Source organism: Protopterus annectens, chromosome 10.part0, assembly GCF_019279795.1.
Source record: "Protopterus annectens isolate FY-2018-M chromosome 10.part0, PAN1.0, whole genome shotgun sequence".
Taxonomy (NCBI): domain Eukaryota; kingdom Metazoa; phylum Chordata; order Ceratodontiformes; family Protopteridae; genus Protopterus; species Protopterus annectens.
This window is the reverse complement of record NC_056744.1, coordinates 1825591699-1825614024: the sequence shown is the minus strand read 5'-3', so window position 1 is coordinate 1825614024 and position 22326 is coordinate 1825591699. Positions and strand designations below refer to the sequence as shown.

Below are 22326 nucleotides of genomic sequence, written 5' to 3'. Positions count from 1 at the left end.
GTCAGTTGTGGCTAAATCCTGCCCCTCATCATTGTCAGTTGTGGCTAATTTACAGAATGATAGCCTCAGCCTCACAGAAATGGTCGTTCAAATGGTTTTCAGAAGGAGCTTTGATTCTGCTGAACAAATTCCTTACACATTAGACTTTCTATCTGATTTATCTTGTCTCTGTACATCAAGCAGGATGTCTGTTTCATTTATGCTCCTTAGATTTGGTTGCAGTCTGCAGGAATGTGTGATATAACTATAAAAGCAAATGATGCATTTGATCATTTTTCTCTCATATTGCATACATCCTTGTGTTACCACAGATGTTCACACTCCAGGTCCTGAACTGTGATATGATGTTAGAATAATCACACCTTTTGTCACAAATACACCCAGTGAGATTATATTGGGTAGGCCCTTCAACCCCCAGAGAAGGATGTGTTGTCCTTGTTTCCCACAGCTTCAGTCAGAATTAGAGTTTTTGTGGTAGGGAGCAGCAGTAATTACTCAGTTTTTTTTTTATCTGGTATGCAGGTGGTGTGAATATACAATGTCATCTCGATAGCTACATAATTCTGCACATAGTTTATTTATTTATTTATTGACATTTGTTAACTGGGAAAGTCCACTGGGCCAAGGACTCTTTTTCAGTGGAGGCCCAGGGAGAAAAGCTCCACAAAAACAATTACAAAAGTAATATAAAACATAAAGTAAACATGTTAAGCAGAGGAAACAGATGTACTCTACTGATAATTATTTATTTTATTTTATTTTACATTTGTTGACCGGGAGAGTCCAACTGGATACATGTCCATTATCAGTGGAGGCCCGGGGAGAAACGCTCCACAGATTGAGAACAAATAAGTATGAGATTTCTACATAGTAAGCAAGTGTTCATGGGAAAACAGATGATTTAACAAGACACCATAGTTTTAAAGTTACAGAGTACAAAATTCATTGGTTGTAGCAAGATTTAACAGAATTCCATAGTTTAAAGTTGAGTAAAGTAGTAATTAGAATGTACTGTTCCAGTAATAACATTGACTAAGACAAGTGCAAGTAAGAGGGGGTTGATAGCAGATGTTAGGGTTAGTTTTGTGAGATGTGGTTGGGTTTAAAGTTGGAATGTGTACAACTGCGGACAGTTGGTGTGGGTGTATGCAGGTGAGGCACTATACGGAGGAGTCATGATTCTTCTTGAAGGGAAAGAAGTGAAAGGGAGCATGAGATTGGGTCAGAGGGTGTGATATAGGTCAACCTGATGGGTAGTAAGGCCATAGCCATGCGAGTTTTGGGTGTTTTTTAGTAGCTTTATTAATGTAACCATTGAGTTGGCTGAGGTAATAGCAGAAGGCAATGAGTTTCAAATGTTATCAATGTAGTTAGGGAAGAGGGAGTCACCTGCTGTGTTATTGCATTTGGTCACCTTGATTAGTCTTTTATCACTAGAGTGAAGTTGTCTGGTATTAGTTTGTAGTTTAAGTAGATTAGATAATGCTTATCACGAGAGTGAAGTTGTCTGGTACTAGTTTGTAATTTAAGTAGATTAGATAGTGCTTATCACTAGAGCGAAGTTGTCTGGTATTAGTTTGTAGTTTAAGTAGATTAGATAGTGCTTATCACTAGAGCAAAGTTGTCTGGTATTAGTTTGTAGTTTAAGTAGATTAGATAGTGCTTATCACTAGAGTGAAGTTGTCTGGTATTAGTTTGTAGTTTAAGTAGATTAGACCATGCTTATCATTAGAGCGAAGATGTCTGGTATTAGTTTGTAGTTTAAGTAGATTAGATAGTGCTTATCACTAGAGTGAAGTTGTCTGGTATTAGTTTGTAGTTTAAGTAGATTAGGTAGTGCTTATCACTAGAGCTAAGTTGTCTGGTATTAGTTTGTAGTTTAAGTAGATTAGACAGTGCTTATCACTAGAGTGAAGTTGTCTGGTATTAGTTTGTAGTTTAAGTAGATTAGATAGTGCTTATCACTAGAGTGAAGTTGTCTGGTATTAGTTTGTAGTTTAAGTAGATTAGAAAGTGCTTATCAATAGAGCAAAGTTGTCTGGTATTAGTTTGTAGTTTAAGTAGATTAGATAGTGCTTATCACTAGAGTGAAGTTGTCTGGTATTAGTTTGTAGTTTAAGTAGATTAGATAGTGCTTATCACTAGAGTGAAGTTGTCTGGTATTAGTTTGTAGTTTAAGTAGATTAGATAGTGCTTATCACTAGAGTGAAGTTGTCTGGTATTAGTTTGTAGTTTAAGTAGATTAGATAGTGCTTATCACTAGAGCGAAGTTGTCTGGTATTAGTTTGTAGTTTAAGTAGATTAGATAGTGCTTATCACTAGAGTGAAGTTGTCTGGTATTAGTTTGTAGTTTAAGTAGATTAGATAGTGCTTATCACTAAAGTGAAGTTGTCTGGTATTAGTTTGTAGTTTAAGTAGATTAGATAGTGCTTATCACTAGAGTGAAGTTGTCTGGTATTAGTTTGTAGTTTAAGTAGATTAGATAGTGCTTATCACTAGAGTGAAGTTGTCTGGTATTAGTTTGTAGTTTAAGTAGATTAGATAGTGCTTATCACTAGAGTGAAGTTGTCTGGTATTAGTTTGTTGTTTAAGTAAATTAGATAGTGCTTATATCACTAGAGCAAGTTGTCTGGTATTAGTTTGTAGTTTAAGTAGATTAGGTAGTGCTTATCACTAGAGTGAAGTTGTCTGGTATTAGTTTGTAGTTTAAGTAGATTAGATAGTGCTTATCACTAGAGTGAAGTTGTCTGGTATTAGTTTGTAGTTTAAGTAGATTAGATAGTGCTTATCACTAGAGTGAAGTTGTCTGGTATTAGTTTGTAGTTTAAGTAGATTAGATAGTGCTTATCACTAGAGTGAAGTTGTCTGGTATTAGTTTGTAGTTTAAGTAGATTAGATAGTGCTTATCACTAGAGTGAAGTTGTCTGGTATTAGTTTGTAGTTTAAGTAGATTAGATAGTGCTTATCACTAGAGCAAAGTTGTCTGGTATTAGTTTGTAGTTTAAGTAGATTAGATAGTGCTTATCACTAGAGCAAAGTTGTCTGGTATTAGTTTGTAGTTTAAGTAGATTAGATAGTGCTTATCACTAGAGTGAAGTTGTCTGGTATTAGTTTGTAGTTTAAGTAGATTAGATAGTGCTTATCACTAGAGTGAAGTTGTCTGGTATTAGTTTGTAGTTTAAGTAGATTAGATAGTGCTTATCACTAGAGTGAAGTTGTCTGGTATTAGTTTGTAGTTTAAGTAGATTAGATAGTGCTTATCACTAGAGTGAAGTTGTCTGGTATTAGTTTGTAGTTTAAATACATTAGATAGTGCTTATCACTAGAGTGAAGTTGTCTGGTATTAGTTTGTAGTTTAAGTAGATTAGATAGTGCTTATCACTAGAGTGAAGTCGTCTGGTATTAGTTTGTAGTTTAAGTAGATTAGATAGTGCTTATCACTAGAGTGAAGTTGTCTGGTATTAGTTTGTAGTTTAAGTAGATTAGTTAGTGCTTATCACTAGAGTGAAGTTGTCTGGTATTAGTTTGTAGTTTAAGTAGATTAGATAGTGCTTATCACTAGATTGAAGTTGTCTGGTATTAGTTTGTAGTTTAAGTAGATTAGATAGTGCTTATCACTAGAGTGAAGTTGTCTGGTATTAGTTTGTAGTTTAAGTAGATTAGATAGTGCTTATCACTAGAGTGAAGTTGTCTGGTATTAGTTTGTAGTTTAAGTAGATTAGATAGTGCTTATCACTAGAGTGAAGTTGTCTGGTATTAGTTTGTAGTTTAAGCAAATTAGATAGTGCTTATCACTAGAGTGAATGTGTCTGGTATTAGTTTGTAGTTTAAGTAGATTAGATAGTGCTTATCACTCGAGCAAAGCACTAGAGTGAAGTTGTCTGGTATTAGTTTGTAGTTTAAGTAGATTAGATTGTGCTTATCACTAGAGTGAAGTTGTCTGGTATTAGTTTGTAGTTTAAGTAGATTAGATACTGCTTATCACTAGAGTGAAGTTGTCTGGTATTAGTTTGTAGTTTAAGTAGATTAGATAGTGCTTATCACTAGAGTGAAGTTGTCTGGTATTAGTTTGTAGTTTAAGTAGATTAGATAGTGCTTATCACTAGAGTGAAGTTGTCTGGTATTAGTTTGTAGTTTAAGTAGATTAGATAGTGCTTATCACTAGAGTGAAGTTGTCTGGTATTAGTTTGTAGTTTAAGTAGATTAGATAGTGCTTATCACTAGAGTGAAGTTGTCTGGTATTAGTTTGTAGTTTAAGTAGATTAGATAGTGCTTATGACTAGAGTGAAGTTGTCTGGTATTAGTTTGTAGTTTAAGTAGATTAGATAGTGCTTATCACTAGAGTGAAGTTGTCTGGTATTAGTTTGTAGTTTAAGTAGATTAGATAGTGCTTATCACTAGAGTGAAGTTGTCTGGTATTAGTTTGTAGTTTAAGTAGATTAGATAGTGCTTATCACTAGAGTGAAGTTGTCTGGTATTAGTTTGTAGTTTAAGTAGATTAGATAGGGCTTATCACTAGAGTGAAGTTGTCTGGTATTAGTTTCTAGTTTAAGTAGATTAGATAGTGCTTATCACTAGAGTGAAGTTGTCTGGTATTAGTTTGTAGTTTAAGTAGATTAGATAGTGCTTATCACTAGAGTGAAGTTGTCTGGTATTAGTTTGTAGTTTAAGTAGATTAGATAGTGCTTATCACTAGAGTGAAGTTGTCTGGTATTAGTTTGTAGTTTACGTAGATTAGATAGTGCTTATCACTAGAGTGAAGTTGTCTGCTATTAGTTTGTAGTTTAAGTAGATTAGATAGTGCTTATCACTAGAGTGAAGTTGTCTGGTATTAGTTTGTAGTTTAAGTAGATTAGATAGTGCTTACCACTAGAGTGAAGTTGTCTGGTATTAGTTTGTAGTTTAAGTAGATTAGATAGTGCTTATCACTAGAGTGAAGTTGTCTGGTATTAGTTTGTAGTTTAAGTAGATTAGATAGTGCTTATCACTAGAGTGAAGTTGTCTGGTATTAGTTTGTAGTTTAAGTAGATTAGATAGTGCTTATCACTAGAGTGAAGTTGTCTGGTATTAGTTTGTAGTTTAAGTAGATTAGATAGTGCTTATCACTAGAGTGAAGTTGTCTGGTATTAGTTTGTAGTTTAAGTAGATTAGATAGTGCTTATCACTAGAGTGAAGTTGTCTGGTATTAGTTTGTAGTTTAAGTAGATTAGATAGTGCTTATCACTAGAGTGAAGTTGTCTGGTATTAGTTTGTAGTTTAAGTAGATTAGATAGTGCTTATCACTAGAGTGAAGTTGTCTGGTATTAGTTTGTAGTTTAAGTAGATTAGATAGTGCTTATCACTAGAGTGAAGTTGTCTGGTATTAGTTTGTAGTTTAAGTAGATTAGATAGTGCTTATCACTAGAGTGAAGTTGTCTGGTATTAGTTTGTAGTTTAAGTAGATTAGATAGTGCTTATCACTAGAGTGAAGTTGTCTGGTATTAGTTTGTAGTTTAAGTAGATTAGATAGTGCTTATCACTAGAGTGAAGTTGTCTGGTATTAGTTTGTAGTTTAAGTAGATTAGATAGTGCTTATCACTAGAGTGAAGTTGTCTGGTATTAGTTTGTAGTTTAAGTAGATTAGATAGTGCTTATCACTAGAGTGAAGTTGTCTGGTATTAGTTTGTAGTTTAAGTAGATTAGATAGTGCTTATCACTAGAGTGAAGTTGTCTGGTATTAGTTTGTAGTTTAAGTAGATTAGATAGTGCTTATCACTAGAGTGAAGTTGTCTGGTATTAGTTTGTAGTTTAAGTAGATTAGATAGTGCTTATCACTAGAGTGAAGTTGTCTGGTATTAGTTTGTAGTTTAAGTAGATTAGATAGTGCTTATCACTAGAGCAAAGTTGTCTGGTATTAGTTTGTAGTTTAAGTAGATTAGATAGTGCTTATCACTAGAGTGAAGTTGTCTGGTATTAGTTTGTAGTTTAAGTAGATTAGATAGTGCTTATCACTAGAGTGAAGTTGTCTGGTATTAGTTTGTAGTTTAAGTAGATTAGATAGTGCTTATCACTAGAGTGAAGTTGTCTGGTATTAGTTTGTAGTTTAAGTAGATTAGATAGTGCTTATCACTAGAGTGAAGTTGTCTGGTATTAGTTTGTAGTATAAGTAGATTAGATAGTGCTTATCACTAGAGTGAAGTTGTCTGGTATTAGTTTGTAGTTTAAGTAGATTAGATAGTGCTTATCACTAGAGTGAAGTTGTCTGGTATTAGTTTGTAGTTTAAGTAGATTAGATAGTGCTTATCATTAGAGTGAAGTTGTCTGGTATTAGTTTGTAGTTTAAGTTGATTAAAAAGAGCTCATCACTAGAGTGACATTGTCTGGTATTAGTTTGTAGTTTAAGAAGATTAGATAGTGCTTATCACTAGAGTGAAGTTGTCTGGTATTAGTTTGTAGTTTAAGTAGATTAGATAGTGCTTATCACTAGAGTGAAGTTGTCTGGTATTAGTTTGTAGTTTAAGTAGATTAGATAGTGCTTATATCACTAGAGCAAAGTTGTCTGGTATTAGTTTGTAGTTTAAGTAGATTAGATAGTGCTTATCACTAGAGTGAAGTTGTCTGGTATTAGTTTGTAGTTTAAGTAGATTAGATAGTGCTTATCACTAGAGTGAAGTTGTCTGGTATTAGTTTGTAGTTTAAGTAGATTAGATAGTGCTTATCACTAGAGTGAAGTTGTCTGGTATTAGTTTGTTGTTTAAGTAGATTAGATAGTGCTTATCACTAGAGTGAAGTTGTCTGGTATTAGTTTGTAGTTTAAGTAGATTAGATAGTGCTTATCACTAGAGTGAAGTTGTCTGGTATTAGTTTGTAGTTTAAGTAGATTAGATAGTGCTTATCACTAGAGCAAAGTTGTCTGGTATTAGTTTGTAGTTTAAGTAGATTAGATAATGCTTATCACTAGAATGAAGTTGTCTGGTATTAGTTTGTAGTTTAAGTAGATTAGATAGTGCTTATAACTAGAGTGAAGTTGTATGGTATTAGTTTGTAGTTTAAGTAGATTAGATAGTGCTTATCACTAGAGTGAAGTTGTCTGGTATTAGTTTGTAGTTTAAGTAGATTAGATAGTGCTTATCACTAGAGTGAAGTTGTCTGGTATTAGTTTGTAGTTTAAGTAGATTAGATAGTGCTTATCACTAGTGCGAAGTTGTCTGGTATTAGTTTGTAGTTTAAGTAGATTAGATAGTGCTTATCACTAGAGTGAAGTTGTCTGGTATTAGTTTGTAGTTTAAGTAGATTAGATAGTGCTTATCACTAGAGTGAAGTTGTCTGGTATTAGTTTGTAGTTTAAGTAGATTAGATAGTGCTTATCACTAGAGCAAAGTTGTCTGGTATTAGTTTGTAGTTTAAGTAGATTAGATAGTGCTTATCACTAGAGTGAAGTTGTCTGGTATTAGTTTGTAGTTTAAGTAGATTAGATAGTGCTTATCACTAGAGTGAAGTTGTCTGGTATTAGTTTGTAGTTTAAGTAGATTAGATAGTGCTTATCACTAGAGAGAAGTTGTCTGGTATTAGTTTGTAGTTTAAGTAGATTAGATAGTGCTTATCACTAGAGTGAAGTTGTCTGGTATTAGTTTGTAGTTTAAGTAGATTAGATAGTGCTTATCACTAGAGTGAAGTTGTCTGGTATTAGTTTGTAGTTTAAGTAGATTAGATAGTGCTTATCACTAGAGTGAAGTTGTCTGGTATTAGTTTGTAGTTTAAGTAGAATAGATAGTGCTTATCACTAGAGTGAAGTTGTCTGGTATTAGTTTGTAGTTTAAGTAGATTAGATAGTGCTTATCACTAGAGTGAAGTTGTCTGGTATTAGTTTGTAGTTTAAGTAGATTAGATAGTGCTTATCACTAGAGTGAAGTTGTCTGGTATTAGTTTGTAGTTTAAGTAGATTAGATAGTGCTTATCACTAGAGTGAAGTTGTCTGGTATTAGTTTGTAGTTTAAGTAGATTAGATAGTGCTTATCACTAGAGTGAAGTTGTCTGGTATTAGTTTGTAGTTTAAGTAGATTAGATAGTGCTTATCACTAGAGTGAAGTTGTCTGGTATTAGTTTGTAGTTTAAGCAGATTAGATAGTGCTTATCACTAGAGTGAAGTTGTCTGGTATTAGTTTGTAGTTTAAGTAGATTAGATAGTGCTTATCACTAGAGTGAAGTTGTCTGGTATTAGTTTGTAGTTTAAGTAGATTAGATAGTGCTTATCACTAGAGTGAAGTTGTCTGGTATTAGTTTGTAGTTTAAGTAGATTAGATAGTGCTTATCACTAGAGTGAAGTTGTCTGGTATTAGTTTGTAGTTTAAGTAGATTAGATAGTGCTTATCACTAGAGTGAAGTTGTCTGGTATTAGTTTGTAGTTTAAGTAGATTAGATAGTGCTTATCACTAGAGTGAAGTTGTCTGGTATTAGTTTGTAGTTTAAGTAGATTAGATAGTGCTTATCACTAGAGTGAAGTTGTCTGGTATTAGTTTGTAGTTTAAGTAGATTAGATAGTGCTTATCACTAGAGTGAAGTTGTCTGGTATTAGTTTGTAGTTTAAGTAGATTAGATAGTGCTTATCACTAGAGTGAAGTTGTCTGGTATTAGTTTGTAGTTTAAGTAGATTAGATAGTGCTTATCACTAGAGTGAAGTTGTCTGGTATTAGTTTGTAGTTTAAGTAGATTAGATAGTGCTTATCACTAGAGTGAAGTTGTCTGGTATTAGTTTGTAGTTTAAGTAGATTAGATAGTGCTTATCTCTAGATAACAGTTGTCTGGTATTAGTTTGTAGTTTACGTAGATTAGATAGTGCTTATCACTAGAGTGAAGTTGTCTGGTATTAGTTTGTAGTTTAAGAAGATTAGGTAGTGCTTATAACTAAAGTGAAGTTGTCTGGTATTAGTTTGTAGTTTAAGTAGATTAGATAATGCTTATCACTAGAGTGAAGTTGTCTGGTATTAGTTTGTAGTTTAAGTAGATTAGATAGTGCTTATCGCTAGAGCGAAGTTGTCTGGTATTAGTTTGTAGTTTTAGTAGATTAGGTAGTGCTTATCACTAGAGTGAAGTTGTCTGGTATTAGTTTGTAGTTTAAGTAGATTAGATAGTGCTTATCACTAGAGTGAAGTTGTCTGGTATCAGTTTATAGTTTAAGTAGATTAGATAGTGCTTATCACTAGAATGAAGTTGTCTGGTACTCGTTTGTAGATTAAGTAGATTAGATAGTGCTTATCACTAGAGTGAAGTTGTCTGGTATTAGTTTGTAGTTTAAGTGGATTAGATAGTGCTTATCACTAGAGCGAAGTTGTCTGGTATTAGTTTGTACTTTAAGTAGATTACGTAGTGCTGGGGGGTTTCACGTGGTATTAGTTTGTAGTTTAAGTAGGTTAGATCATGCTGGCGGGTTTCAGGAAGTAGTAGGAGTTTCTGGGTGAAATAAAGCTGATGGAATGAGAGGAGATTTGGGAATTCAAGCCAGTTAAGTTGATTTAGAGAATGACAGTGGTGGGCAAGGTAGACGGCACCAGTAGCAAATTTGGCAATTTGACTGTAGCAGATGTTAAGCTTGGCCGTTTCAGTTTTGGGTAGGTTGGTGAAGGTGGGAGCAGCGTAGAATAGTGTGGAGTGGAGGTGGGTTTGAGCTATGGTTATTCTAGCAGGCTGGTTCATAGGTTCTTGGGTAGGTACTAGGCTATTTGCCCTGGGGCCTATATAAGCCTAGCCAAAAAGGTTCCCTGGCTTTTGAAACCCAAGAAAATTATTTTCCTGTGCCCCTGTCAAACAGTGCCACAGAAGTGATCCCTGGGGTGAATTTTCTATTTCCAATCCAGTCATCAAGATTTTTCTTCAAGAGGACCAATGAGGAGCTTTGCTTGACATGAATGGGTAGTTTGTTTCAGAATTTGGGAAGTCTCTGGGACAGGAATCTATCCCTCCAGCATGTTCTGGTTATTGTGGTGACAATGTTTAGGTCCCTGGAGTGTGTGGTTCAGAGAGATTGGGATTTCCTTAAGTGTAGCATGTCCAACAGCTCTGGGTTTGATATAGTTTTGTATGTTAGGCAGAGATCACCTCTGAGTAGATTATATGGGACAGAGTAGAGCTGGAGTTTTTTGAGACAGTCAGCGTATGGCATCTGTTTGAGGCCAGTAATCCTCTTAGTGAGGTATTTCTGTGACCTTTCCAATTGTTGTAGGTGTCTTGTGAGATGCATGCCAAATGGGGCATTGTACTCTATAATGGGTCTGATGAGGGATGAGTAGAGGGGAACAATGACCTCCTTTTTTCTAGAGGAGAGCCCTTTTGTGATGAGGTGTGCCACGTAGAAGGATTTCCTGACTACTGTGTCAATGTGGTTATCAAAGGAGAGACTACTGTCCGCCTGTGTCCTGAGGTCTCTTATCACACTTTCAGTGTTTAGTGAGCTACCGCCTATGTGGTAGTTCATGGGTACAGCGTTTTTCCCATAGGAGATGACAATGCACTTCTTGGCATTGAGCTTGAGGCCATAACTTTGACAGCAAGCATCTGTCTCCATGGGCCCTTTTGTAGAATGTCTACATCATTAGGTGATTCTATTATAGCTCCCAGTTTGCAGTCATCTGCAAACTTTGTTAGCCAAAGACTTTCTCTGTTGGCCTGCACTTCAGAGAAGTAGATGCCAAACAGGAGATGACCCAGGACCAAACCCTGTGGTACTCCAGTCATCATTGGTCTGAAGTCGAACTTGGAGTCGGCTACTTTTACTGTGTGGGTTCTGTCAGTGAGTCAGTTTGCCACCCATCTTGGAACATAGGAATGTATGCCCAGTTTAGTGAGTTTATCTATAATTCCAGAGTGGAGGATAGTATCGAAAGCCTTGGCGAGGTCAAGATAGGCTGTGTGCACTACCTTGCCCTCGTCTATGGCTCTAGTGACTGCTTCAAAGAAGTCAATCAGGTTTAGTAGACATGATCTACCTTTTACAAACCCAAACTGAGTGGGGTCCAGATTACCTATATCTTTGTTTATAAGCTCCAAGATGATATGTTCCATGGCCTTGCAGACCAGGCTCATCAGGCTAATGGGGTGGTAGTTTCCAGGGTTAGAAATGGTCTGTTTTTATAAAGACTGCCCATTTTTTTGTGAATGTTTTTAATAGTTTGATTTATATGTAGATCAAACTTGTGGTTGTTGTCAATAGTCACTCCTAGCAGTTTAGTATGAATGTCTGAAGAGATGATAGTCCCATCTCTGGACACAATATTGAATGTGTTGGACATTGAGATGGATTTATTTGGTTTAAATAGCAACAGCTTGGTCTTTTTGAGATTAAGTAATAGGTTTTTGTTAAGAAACCAGGTTTCTGTAATTTGGAAGGCTTTTTGGGTAATGGAGAGGAGTTTGTGTCGGTCGTTGGCTGAGCAGACTAATGCTGAGTCATCAGCATATTTTATAACAGTTGCATCTTGGCAAATGCTGTGGAGATCATTAATGAAGATGGAGAACAGAAGGAGTCCCAGAATGAACCCTTGCAGGACTCCTGGGGTAATAGGCAACAGTGAGGATAGGTTGTTGTCCCATCTAACTGTTTGTTGTCTACCATGTAGATAGTTTTGGAACCAGGCTAGTACGTGATCACTAAGGCCAAGATTAGTAAGGGAGTAGAGTAGTTTGGGATAGTTGACCATATCAAAGGCTTTTGACAGGTCCAAGAATAAGGCAGATGTTAGTTTACCTAAGTGCCTGTTTTGGTTGATGAGGTTTGTAAAGGAAAGAAGAGCTGTGGTTGTACTGTGGGCAGGGCGGAATCCATGCTGGGTAGGAGAGAGAAGTTAGTTATTAAGTAGGCATGGCATAAGTTGGTAATGTATACATTTTTCAATAATTTATGCTAGTGGGGACAGGATGGCAATAGGATGATAGTTGGTGAGGTCAGTGGATGTTCCACCTTTATGTAACGGGATGATGTAGGAGTGTTTTAGATTAGTGGGATGGTGCTTTCTGATATAGATCTGTTAAGTAGAATAGAGATTGGGTAGGCAAATTCATTAGCAGCCAACTGGAGGTATTCTGCTGGGATGCCATCCGCTGCTAGGGTAGTAGGTTTAAGTCTGGATAGTTATAGTAGTAGATGTAGTAGTAGATAGTAATGTATAGTGGATGTCTGACATAATTGGTAGGGATGGGTTGGAATTGGAAGGTAGTTTGGGGACTGACTGCAGGTTTGGGGATACTGGTAGTAGTAGTAGTAGTAGCAGTAGTAGTAGTAGTAGTAGTAGTAGTAGCAGTAGTAGTAGTAGTAGTAGTAGTAGTAGCAGTAGCAGTAGTAGTAGTGGTAGTAGTAGCAGTAGCAGCAGAAGTAGTAGTAGTGGTAGTAGTAGTGGTAGCAGTGGTAGTGGTAGTAGTAGTAGTGGTAGTGGTAGTGCAGTAGCAGTGGTGGTAGTGGTGGCAGTGGTAGTGGTGGTAGCAGTGGTGGTAGTAGTAGTAGCAGTGTAGTAGCAGTGGTGGTGGTGGCAGTAGTGGCAGCAGCAGTGGCAGTGGCAGCAGTGGTGGCAGTGGTAGCAGTGGTAGTAGTAGCAGCAGTAGCAATAGCAGTAGTATTAGTAGCATTAATAGTAGTAGCAGTAGTAGTAGTAGCAGTAGTAGTGGCAGTAGTAGTAGTAGTAGCAGTAGTAGCAGTAATAGCAGCAGTAGTAGTAGTGGCAGTAGTAGTAGTAGCAGTAGTAGCAGTAGTAGTGGCAGTAGTAGTAGTAGTCGCAGTAGTAGTAGTAGTAGTAGTAGCAGTAGTTTTAGTAGTAGTACTGGGTTGTTGTTTTTAGAGGTGGTTTCTATGAAGTATTTGTTGAATGAATCATGTATGTCGGTGATTTCGCCTGTGGAGGTTGGCAATGGGGATGGAGGCTTTGCCGGGTGAAGTAGTTTGTTTATTCCTGCCCAGAATTTTTTTTGGTTGTTTTGGTGCCTGTTTTGCAGATGTAGGAAATAATTATTTTTATCCTGGAGAATAGTTTTTTTGGTTTCATTTCTAAGTTTTTGGAATTGTTCTCTAGCTGCTGTAGTTTTTGTGGCTCTCCAGTGATGCCAAGCTCTATTCCTTTGAGAAATCTTATTTTTAGTCTCTTTGGTGATCTGGGGGCAGTATTCATTTTGTGTCTTCTGGTACGAAGTGGGGCATGGGCATTTAGGACTTTTAGGAAAGTGTTTTTGAATTGGATTACAGTTTCTTCTATGGGTACTTTCTTTAATATATTCCAATTATGGTATTTTATTTCGAGTTTGAATTTGTTTGGGTCAAAGTTATTTTTGTTCCGGGTAGTTTGTATTAGTGGGGTAGAGTTGACATGGATTTTGTATTTTAGTAAGAAAGTGGGTTGGTGGTCCCTAAGGGTGTCTGGAAGGACTCCTGCTTGGTATGGAGTACTCATCTTATTTATCAAGATCCAATCTAGGAGACTTTCTTTGATTTTAGCATTTCCTAGCCTAGTGCTAGATTGAATGACTTGGGAGAAGCTGTAGAGATTAATATGGTTGGTGGGGTTAGTGGTTTAGCAAGTGTTCCAGTCAATATTAAAGTCACCTGGGATGATGGTTTCTTGAGGAAGATTTGATTAACCCAGTGTATGAGGGATTCAAGGGAGGGAATATTGCTGCCTGGTAGTATATAGCCAGTGATAACATTGATTGATTTTTTTGACGCTATGTTTAAATTTGGCTAGGGGAAGTTCAGAAGTATTGAGTGAAGGGATTGAAGGATTAACATTACAAATGTTTTAGGTTGTTTTTGGAAAGTAATGCTACCCCACCCCCTTTTTTGGATAGTCTGTCTTTTTGTAATACATTGTACCCAGGTGGGAGGAACTCACTGTCTGGTGTTGTGGGTTTTAACCATGTTTCAGTTAAGGATAGTAAATCAGGAGAATAAGTGGATATCAAAGCATGGAGTAGGTTCACCTTGTTATTTATGCTTCTGATATTTAAGTTAAGTAGTAGAAGGCTATTTTTTGGTCTGGAGATGTGAGACTGGTTGGGTGAGAGAAATGGAATAGATGGAGTATTTGTGCAAGGATGTGGCCCTGGGTTGGGGTGTATCTCTCCAGCTAGGATCAGTTGTTGGCTAATATGGTTTAAGAGTTTGGTTAGTTTGGTTAGAATGGCTATGTATCTATAGTAGTAAGTGATTTGGTAGAGATTGTGAGGAGTCTTCCTGAGGGAGGTGGGATAATAATGTGGTGGTGACTACTTGGGAATATGTGTAGGCTGTAGTGATGAGTGGAAGGTGTGTAAGAGGAAGTATGTTTTGAAGGGGTAGTTAATGTACCATTAAGTATGGTTTGGTAGGAGGTAAGGTAGTGTGTTGATGCTAGGAGAAAGAGGATGGTGAGACAGACTGTGTGCATGGTAAATGACTTGTGATAGTGTGAGTGTGTCATGTTAGTGGGAGGAGTATGTGTGGGTGGGGACAAGGGGATTGGTTGATGATGAGGTGTTTGCCAGAGAGTGATTGGTGTAGGTTAGGTAGGTGAAGAAGTTAGGTATAAATCTAGGGGTAATGAGGTGGATGGGAAATGGGGGCGGGGTAGGGGAGTGGAGTGAGCCCGAGCAGTAGTGAGGGCAAATGGAGCGTTGTTGCACTGAAAGCAAAAGGTAAGGTGGGTTCCTAAAAAAACAATCAGTATCAGTGTAGACAAATTAAAGAAAGTACTTACACTAGCTTTTGAAAGTCAAATAAGAATTTCATGCACTAGTCTGTGAAAGTCCAAAGGAAAAGCCTGGCAGTAAGAGACAGGGTCAACGTATAATTTTGTTAGGGAATTGTAAGCCCTGGGTCCAAATACACTTCTGAGGAAGAGGGTCACCAAACTACAAGAAGTACTGAAGGGAGTCACTGGAGAGAAGTCTGTTAGTCTGAAAGAATGAAGGGGTCTACAAGAGGGTCCTATGCAGCTGTTGCCCCTGGCTTAGTGAGTGCTAGAATGCTATATTCAGGTATTTTGTCAATACTTGTAAAGTACAAAGTAGCTTATAAATGTAAACGTTTAGGAGCATGTTCTCCATGAAAGAGGCACCTACATTCACTTGTAAAGTAAAGAAGTGTCCTGTCAATGTTATAATAAATGCTGTAGCAGCACGATTCACTGGAAGAATGTCCAGGAGAGCACTTTCATTTTTTTTTGGGGGGTGAGACGCTGAATTTATGAGGTCACTGTTTTTTCTAAAGAGTAAAGACAAAATGGAAAAAGGTTAGGCTCGGGGGGGGGGGGTGAAGATGACCAGGATGAGATTTAAAATAAAGTAAAATAAACGCAAGGCTTTAATTTGCATAAAAAGAAACAGAAGTAACAAAATCCCAGCAAAAACAGGTATATAATAACAGTAGAGCACAAGGATTACACTAACATAAGGATAATGATGTTAAGGCCTTATTGAAACAGAGACCCTTCCTAACTAGACAGGATAAAACATTCAATGCAGGCAGTAAGAACTGTAACAATGCAGCCAAAAGCAAGCACTTGTTAACGCAGGTCATATACAAACCCAGATATCCCACATCTATCTCATTACTACTGTGTGGACGGACTAAAACACAAATCATTGACTACCTTCACCCATATATCATGGAAATACTAATATGGGTCACTGTGGACTGCAATGGTGACTAAAAACACAGTACTGGAATCAAGGAGCTGGTACTAGGCAAACAAACTAGGGAAGTGCAGTGTTAATACATCAGAAAAGTACATATACTCATCTGATAATCAAGGACAGCAGAATAATATCGTCTGAACCATGTTAACTCAGTGCAATAGCTACTACTTTACAGTCACAGTACTGACTTAAAATAGAGTAGAATAGAATACATTCAATCTCATGAACAAAAAATACAGTAGTAACATAGCGATTAACAAGAATTAGTTAGCAGTTATCAGGCTAATAAAAGTGAAATAAGATAAATATAGGCTTAGGAATAAGCTTATGGCGGTTTAGTCATATGATTACAGGAGCAGATGTGGGTGTTAAGAAAGTGGTCTTTCAGTGCTGTTTTGAATGTTCTTACAGAGTCTAATTGGGTGATAGATGGGGAAGAGCATTCCATAATTTGGCAACGGCATGGGAATGTAGACATTGACCAGCTGTTTTGTTGGGTTTGGTAATGGCCAGGAGTTGTTTATTTGAAGACCTAAGAATCTGAGTTTGGGTATGTGTTTGTATCATAGTTTGAAGAGAAGGGCAGTAATTTGGGATGTAAACTAATTTGTGGGTAAGAGTTAGTTGGTTGTATCGTAGGTAATGAGGGAATTCAAACCAATTTAAAGGTTTAATTGCCAGGCAGTGGTGCATGCGAGTTGGCATACTGGATCCAAACTTTGCTATTTTGTAATAACAAGATTGCAACTTATTTAAGAGATGAGAGTGTAGGTTTGTTAAAATGGGGCTACAGTAGAAGGGGGAAGGGAGAAGAAGACTGGTGGCCAGTTTTAACTTGGTGGACGTGTCCAGATCTGCCTATACAGCTTACCTAGCTGAAAATGGGACTTTTTGATTGTGCAAAGTATGTGATTCTTGAATGAGAGTTTGTCATCAATTGTAATGTCAAGAAATTTGGATGTTTTTACAATTTCAATTTCAGTATTATTTTGTGAGATTATTTTAAAGTTTAAAGGTTTAGATGTGAATAATAAAAGTTTTGATTGTTTGGGACTGAGTGACAACTGAACTTCATTAAGCCAGGATTCGATTGATGTAAATGCTTTTTGTGTTAACTCTAGGAGATCTGAGAAGTTGTTATAAGAGGTAATAATTGTCCAATCGTCTGTATACTGAATGAGTCTACTTTGCTGGGAGGCCTTGTGGAGATTATTAATAGATTCATAGGTTCATAGGCTAGTACTAGGAACCTATGAACCTATTAATAATTATATATATATATATTAAAGAGCAAGGGCCCAAGAATAGATCCTTGAAGGACTCCTGTATTGTTGATAAGGTAAGTGGATTGTTTATCTTGCCACCTACGGATTGTTTTCTGTTGTGGATGTAGTTTTGGAACCAGGTTAGAGTGTGTGAGGAACAGTATATGGATTTGAGTTGTGACAGTAGTTTTGGGTGTGACACTGTATTAAAAACTTTTGATAGATCTAGTAATATAACTGAAGTTAGTAGACCACTGTCAATAGTGCTGTATACAGTTAGTAAAGGACAATAAGGCTGTAGTTGTGCTGTGTACAGGCCGAAAACCATGTTGGGTGGGTGCTAGCAAGTTATTGTCAGTAAGATGTTTAAGCAGTTGTGAATGGATACACTTTTCTAGGATTTTAAATAGCAGTGAAACTATTGAGTATTATTAGAGAGGTCACTGGTATTGCCACCTTTATGTAGGGGAGTAACAATGGTAGTGTTTCCAGAGTTGTGGGACATATGATTCAGAGATAGATCGATTTATGAGAATACTGACAGGGAAAGCTATGGAATCTGCATCTATTTTTAGATATTCAGCTGGAAGGCCATTGGCGGAAAGGGAGTATGGCTTTAGTTTGGAGTAGTTGGTGTGTTAGAGAGGTGGGTACAGGTTGAAAGGTAAAAGGGTACGTGGATGGGTTATTGCCAGAGTTGCAGTTTTTACAGGGAGAATTGAGTTTTGCAAGTGGGTCAATCAAGTTATTATTTTTGTTAATGTTAGATGTGCAGTTCTGTTGAGAGAGCTCTTAATGAACTTTTAGATAGTATCTATGAAGTGAAACTTGAAAGCTTGGGCAATTTCATGGGGGTCTTTGTCTGGAGAGGGGTACGGTTATGCTGAGTTCCTGGATTTAGACGAGAGGAGACTGTCTTCTCGAACCTCTTAGGGTTGTTTTGTTGGGCTTAGAGAGGACATAATTTTTTTGTCATATATGACAAACTTTTTGGCAGAATTGCGAAGTTGCTTATATCTGAGTTCATTTTGAGGGTTTTGTTGTTGTGCCATTCTTTCCAGGCTTTATCCCTGGAAGTAAGCAGTTGTTTAGTTTCTTTAGTAAGCCAAGGGGCATGGTTAATCTTAGTTATTTTACTACGTGTAGGGGCATGACTATTTAGGGTTTCAAGAAAGACTTTATTATTAGTCAATTGCGTCATCTAAGGGAAGTATTAAAGTAGTGAACTGCGTCATCTAAGGGAAGTATTCTGGTTGTGTCCCAGTTGTGGGTTTTTAGAGTATCTAAAAATATCTGTTGATTGAGATGAGTGAGATTTCTAGCTGTTCTTAGAGAGCGTGATTTACCTGCATACAGTTGGGATCTGTGGGTATAAGCAGGGAGATGGTGACTAAAGGTATTAGGAAGGTTTCCAGCCTTCGTATATTTATGAGGATGAGAGACCAGTATCCAGTCTATAGTTGAAACTGTATGTCACAGTGTGTGTGGGGTTTCTGATGAGTTGGGTAAACGTGTGCAAATTAATACTATTGGAAGGAGTGTTAGAGATTAGAGACTGCCAATTTATATTGGTATCACCAAGAATGATGGGTTCATTGCAAATGTTTAGGGTTGACCAGGATAGTAGGTCTTCCAAAGGAGGTATATTTTGCTCTGGCAGAATACAGAGTATGGCAATACATAACTGTTTTCTACTGTTTAAGTGAAGATTTGCTAGTAGTAATTCCATGTTTCCAAAATAGGAATGGGTTTAGAGAAAGGAGTAATAGCTAAAGTGTCTAGGTATATTAATGTAACGTTGCCAAATGTCTGCTGACCGCTGCCCCTTGCCCACAGAGGTAACCAACATGAAGTAACAGTCAGTTCCTAGCCCCTTCCCCCTCTCTGCAGGGAAGGTGAGAGCTACTCATCAAGCTTCTCCCCTCCTTGCAGACAAGAAAGGAGGGAATGAACAGCCAAGCCACAAACTGCTGTCCTTCCTGTAAGGAAAGAGATAGTGAACTGACAGAGTCCAGGCTGTACCCCTCCCTACAGATAGGTGTAACCATCTCTGTAATGGTTATTTCCCCCCCCCCATCCTTCCCACTTATATACTGACCCACATTAATCATTTCTGTAATGGTTACTCCCACCACTCCACCCTTGTCACTTCTATACTGACCCACATCCTTCCTCCGAACATATTTTCAGTGTTTTTGAGGAACATTTTCACACTGATCTTCTGAACCAGCAGTATGACTGTGAAGAATCAGTTGTATTTTGGGCCTGAAGAACAACAATGCTTCAGCCTCCACTGATAGCACTCCTCACCTTTCACTAGCCCTAAAAGCATCACAGTGTGAAGAACCCAGCATTATCTCTGTCCTACACTGACCTTGTATATAAACCGAAGGCTTCAGTCCCCTGTGGTGTCAGTCCCTCACCTTTTACTAGTGCTAAATGCATCATGGTGTGGAGACCCTGCATTATCTCTGTCCTACACTGACCTTGTATATAAACCGAAGGCTTCAGTCCCCTGTGGTGTCAGTCCCTCACCTTTTACTAGTGCTAAATGCATCATGGTGTGGAGACCCTGCATTATCTCTGTCCTACACTGACCTTTTATATAAACCAAAGGCGTCAGTACCCTGTGGTGTCAGTCCCTCACCTTTTACTAGTGCTAAATGCCTCACTGTGTGGAGACCCTGCATTATCTCTGTCCTACACTGACCTTGTATATAAACCAAAGGCTTCAGTCCCCTGTGGTGTCAGTCCCTCACCTTTTACTAGTGCTAAATGCATCATGGTGTGGAGACCCTGCACTGTCTCTGTCCTACACTGACCCTGTATATAAAGGGAAAGCTTCAGTACCCTGTGGTGTCAATCCCTCACCTTTTACTAGTGCTAAATGCATCACAGTGTAGAGACTCTGCATTGTCTCTGTCCTACACTGACCCTGTATATAAACCAAAGGCTTCAGTACCCTGTGGTGTCAGTACCTTTCAACAACACTAAATACATCACAATGTGGAGAAACATGCATTGTTCCTGCCCCTTACAGTATCTGTCCCTCTATACAGAGGAATTTGGTTCCCAGTAGAGTCAGTCCTTGTTTCACCAGCACTATTGCACTGTCCCTCTCTGGTATTGTACATCTCCCTGTGCATAAACAGAAGGCTTTGTTTTTCAGTGTTGTCAGTCCCTCACTTTTCACCAGTACTAATAGATCACAGTGTGGGGAAGCCTTAACTGCATCTGTCCCACACTGTGCCTCTTGTTCCTATGTATTAACAGAGGATTACTGGTCCCAATGCTATTAGTCCCGTGACTTTTACAGTGTGAGGAAGCCTGAATTGTCCCTGCCCAGTACCATATGAGCATGGTAACAAGAAGGACAGATGTGCATCTGCTAAGCTAAGTTTTCATACATGATTAATATTCCTTTAATTAGAATTGTATAATTAAGAACAAACAGTAAAACAGCACATTTGTATTTCTTAAGTTGCTGCTCCCATTTCTAACTACCTGCAGATGATTTTTTTCTAGGAATTTAATCTGGAGGTGGACGGTGCTCAGTCATTGCGGGTTCTATGCTGTAAACACTCAAATGACTCGTCAGCTGACTTCCTGAACACAATCTTGTGGAAAACAGAAATGCAGGTAAGACCTTGAGATTTCCGTGGAGTTATATGTCAGGTGGAGAACCAATAAAGTAGAAAGGCCATGAACAAAATTATTCATAATATTTAGTTAGTATGCTTTTAGTGCTGATAAACTGACCTGCCACACATGATCCCCCTAGCATCGTACTGTTTTTATTCTTCTGTTATCCATCTGGAATCTCCCCATTGCACCTGTGTCGTATCCCCCCAGCATTTCCTTGCTGTACTCTGGCATCAGACTCGTGTGCTTGCACAACGTCAAACTGGTGTTTCCTCAATGTGCTTGTTCTTTGTCCTTGTAGATACACCTGAGTTATTCTGTGTTGTCCCACTGACCTCCTGCTGTTCTCCATTCTACATTCTCATCGCATGTACAAGTTTTATTTGTACTGATTCATTATATCACTTGTATCTCATGTTTCTGTATCTCTATTTATTTGGAGTGGATGGCTAGACTGGTCCACATGGGCCTTTTTCACCTATAACCTAGTTACAATACATACAATATAAAAGCTACTTTAAATATAAATGATATAAAAGTATAATCATGTGTGATAAATGACATCCATTCAAAGCATGCAGCATAGCAGCTGAAGGTAACAAATACATTAGGTAAAGCTTAGCTCAATTATACGTGGTGAAGTTGAAAGTACTCACCACCAGGTAGGCATCAAGAATACTTTAAACTTGGAGCAGTTTGTCAGCCATGACTAAGGGAAGACCACATGTATTAATAAGGTTGGCGGAATGGCAGACAAGCTTTGGGTAGCAGAATTAGCTAGTAGAAGGAATTTATCTAGAGTTCTTCCACACTATCCCACTGATGTCTCACTGCTGTACTAGATTATCCTACTTGTGTGCCACTGTTGTACCACATTATCCCACTGCTGTACTATATTATCCTAATGGTGTGCCACTGCTATACCACATTATCCCACTGATGTCTCACTGCCATACTATATTATCCTACTGGTGTGTCACTGTTATACCACATTATCCCACTGATGTCTTACTGCTATACTATATTATCCTACTGGTGTGTCACTGTTATACCACATTATCCCACTGATGTCTCACTGCCATACTATATTATCCTACTGGTGTGTCACTGTTATACCACATTATCCCACTGATGTCTTACTGCTATACTATATTATCCTACTGGTGTGTCACTGTTATACCACATTATCCCACTGATGTCTCACTGCCATACTATATTATCCTAATGGTGTGCCACTGCTATACCACATTATCCCACTGATGTCTCACTGCCATACTATATTATCCTACCGGTGTGTCACTGTTATACCACATTATCCCACTGATGTCTTACTGCTATACTATATTATCCTACTGGTGTGCCACTGTTGTACAACATTATCCCACTGGTGTACTATATTATCCTACTGGTGTGTCACTGTTGTACATTTTTCCACTGATGTCTCACTGCTGTACTAGATTATCCTACTGGTATGTTACTGTTGTACCACATTATCCCACTGATGTCTCACTGCTGTACTATATTATCCTACTTGTGTACCACTGTTGTATGGCATTATCCCACTGGTGTACTATATTATACTACTGGTATGTCACTGTTGTACCACATTATCCCACTGATATCTCACTGCTGTACTATTTTATCCTACTGGTGTGTCACTTTTGTACCACATTATTCCACTGATGTTTCACTATTTTATTTTATCATAGGTTCATAGGTTCATACTTTGGTACTAGGCTATCAGCCCTAGGGCCTATACAAGCCTAGCCATAACAATTCCCTGGCTATT

General features: G+C 37.8%; 1 protein-coding gene across 1 annotated transcript in view; it reads left to right on the top strand.

The window, feature by feature from the left end:
- LOC122814070 (active breakpoint cluster region-related protein-like) overlaps positions 1 to 22326 on the top strand; it is a 1143696-nt gene that overhangs the window by 1013015 nt on the left and 108355 nt on the right. Inside the window, exon 16 of the mRNA XM_044086683.1 lies at positions 20421 to 20534. Within this exon, the coding sequence (XP_043942618.1) occupies positions 20421 to 20534 (114 nt within the window). The remainder of the gene's footprint in view (positions 1 to 20420; positions 20535 to 22326) is intronic.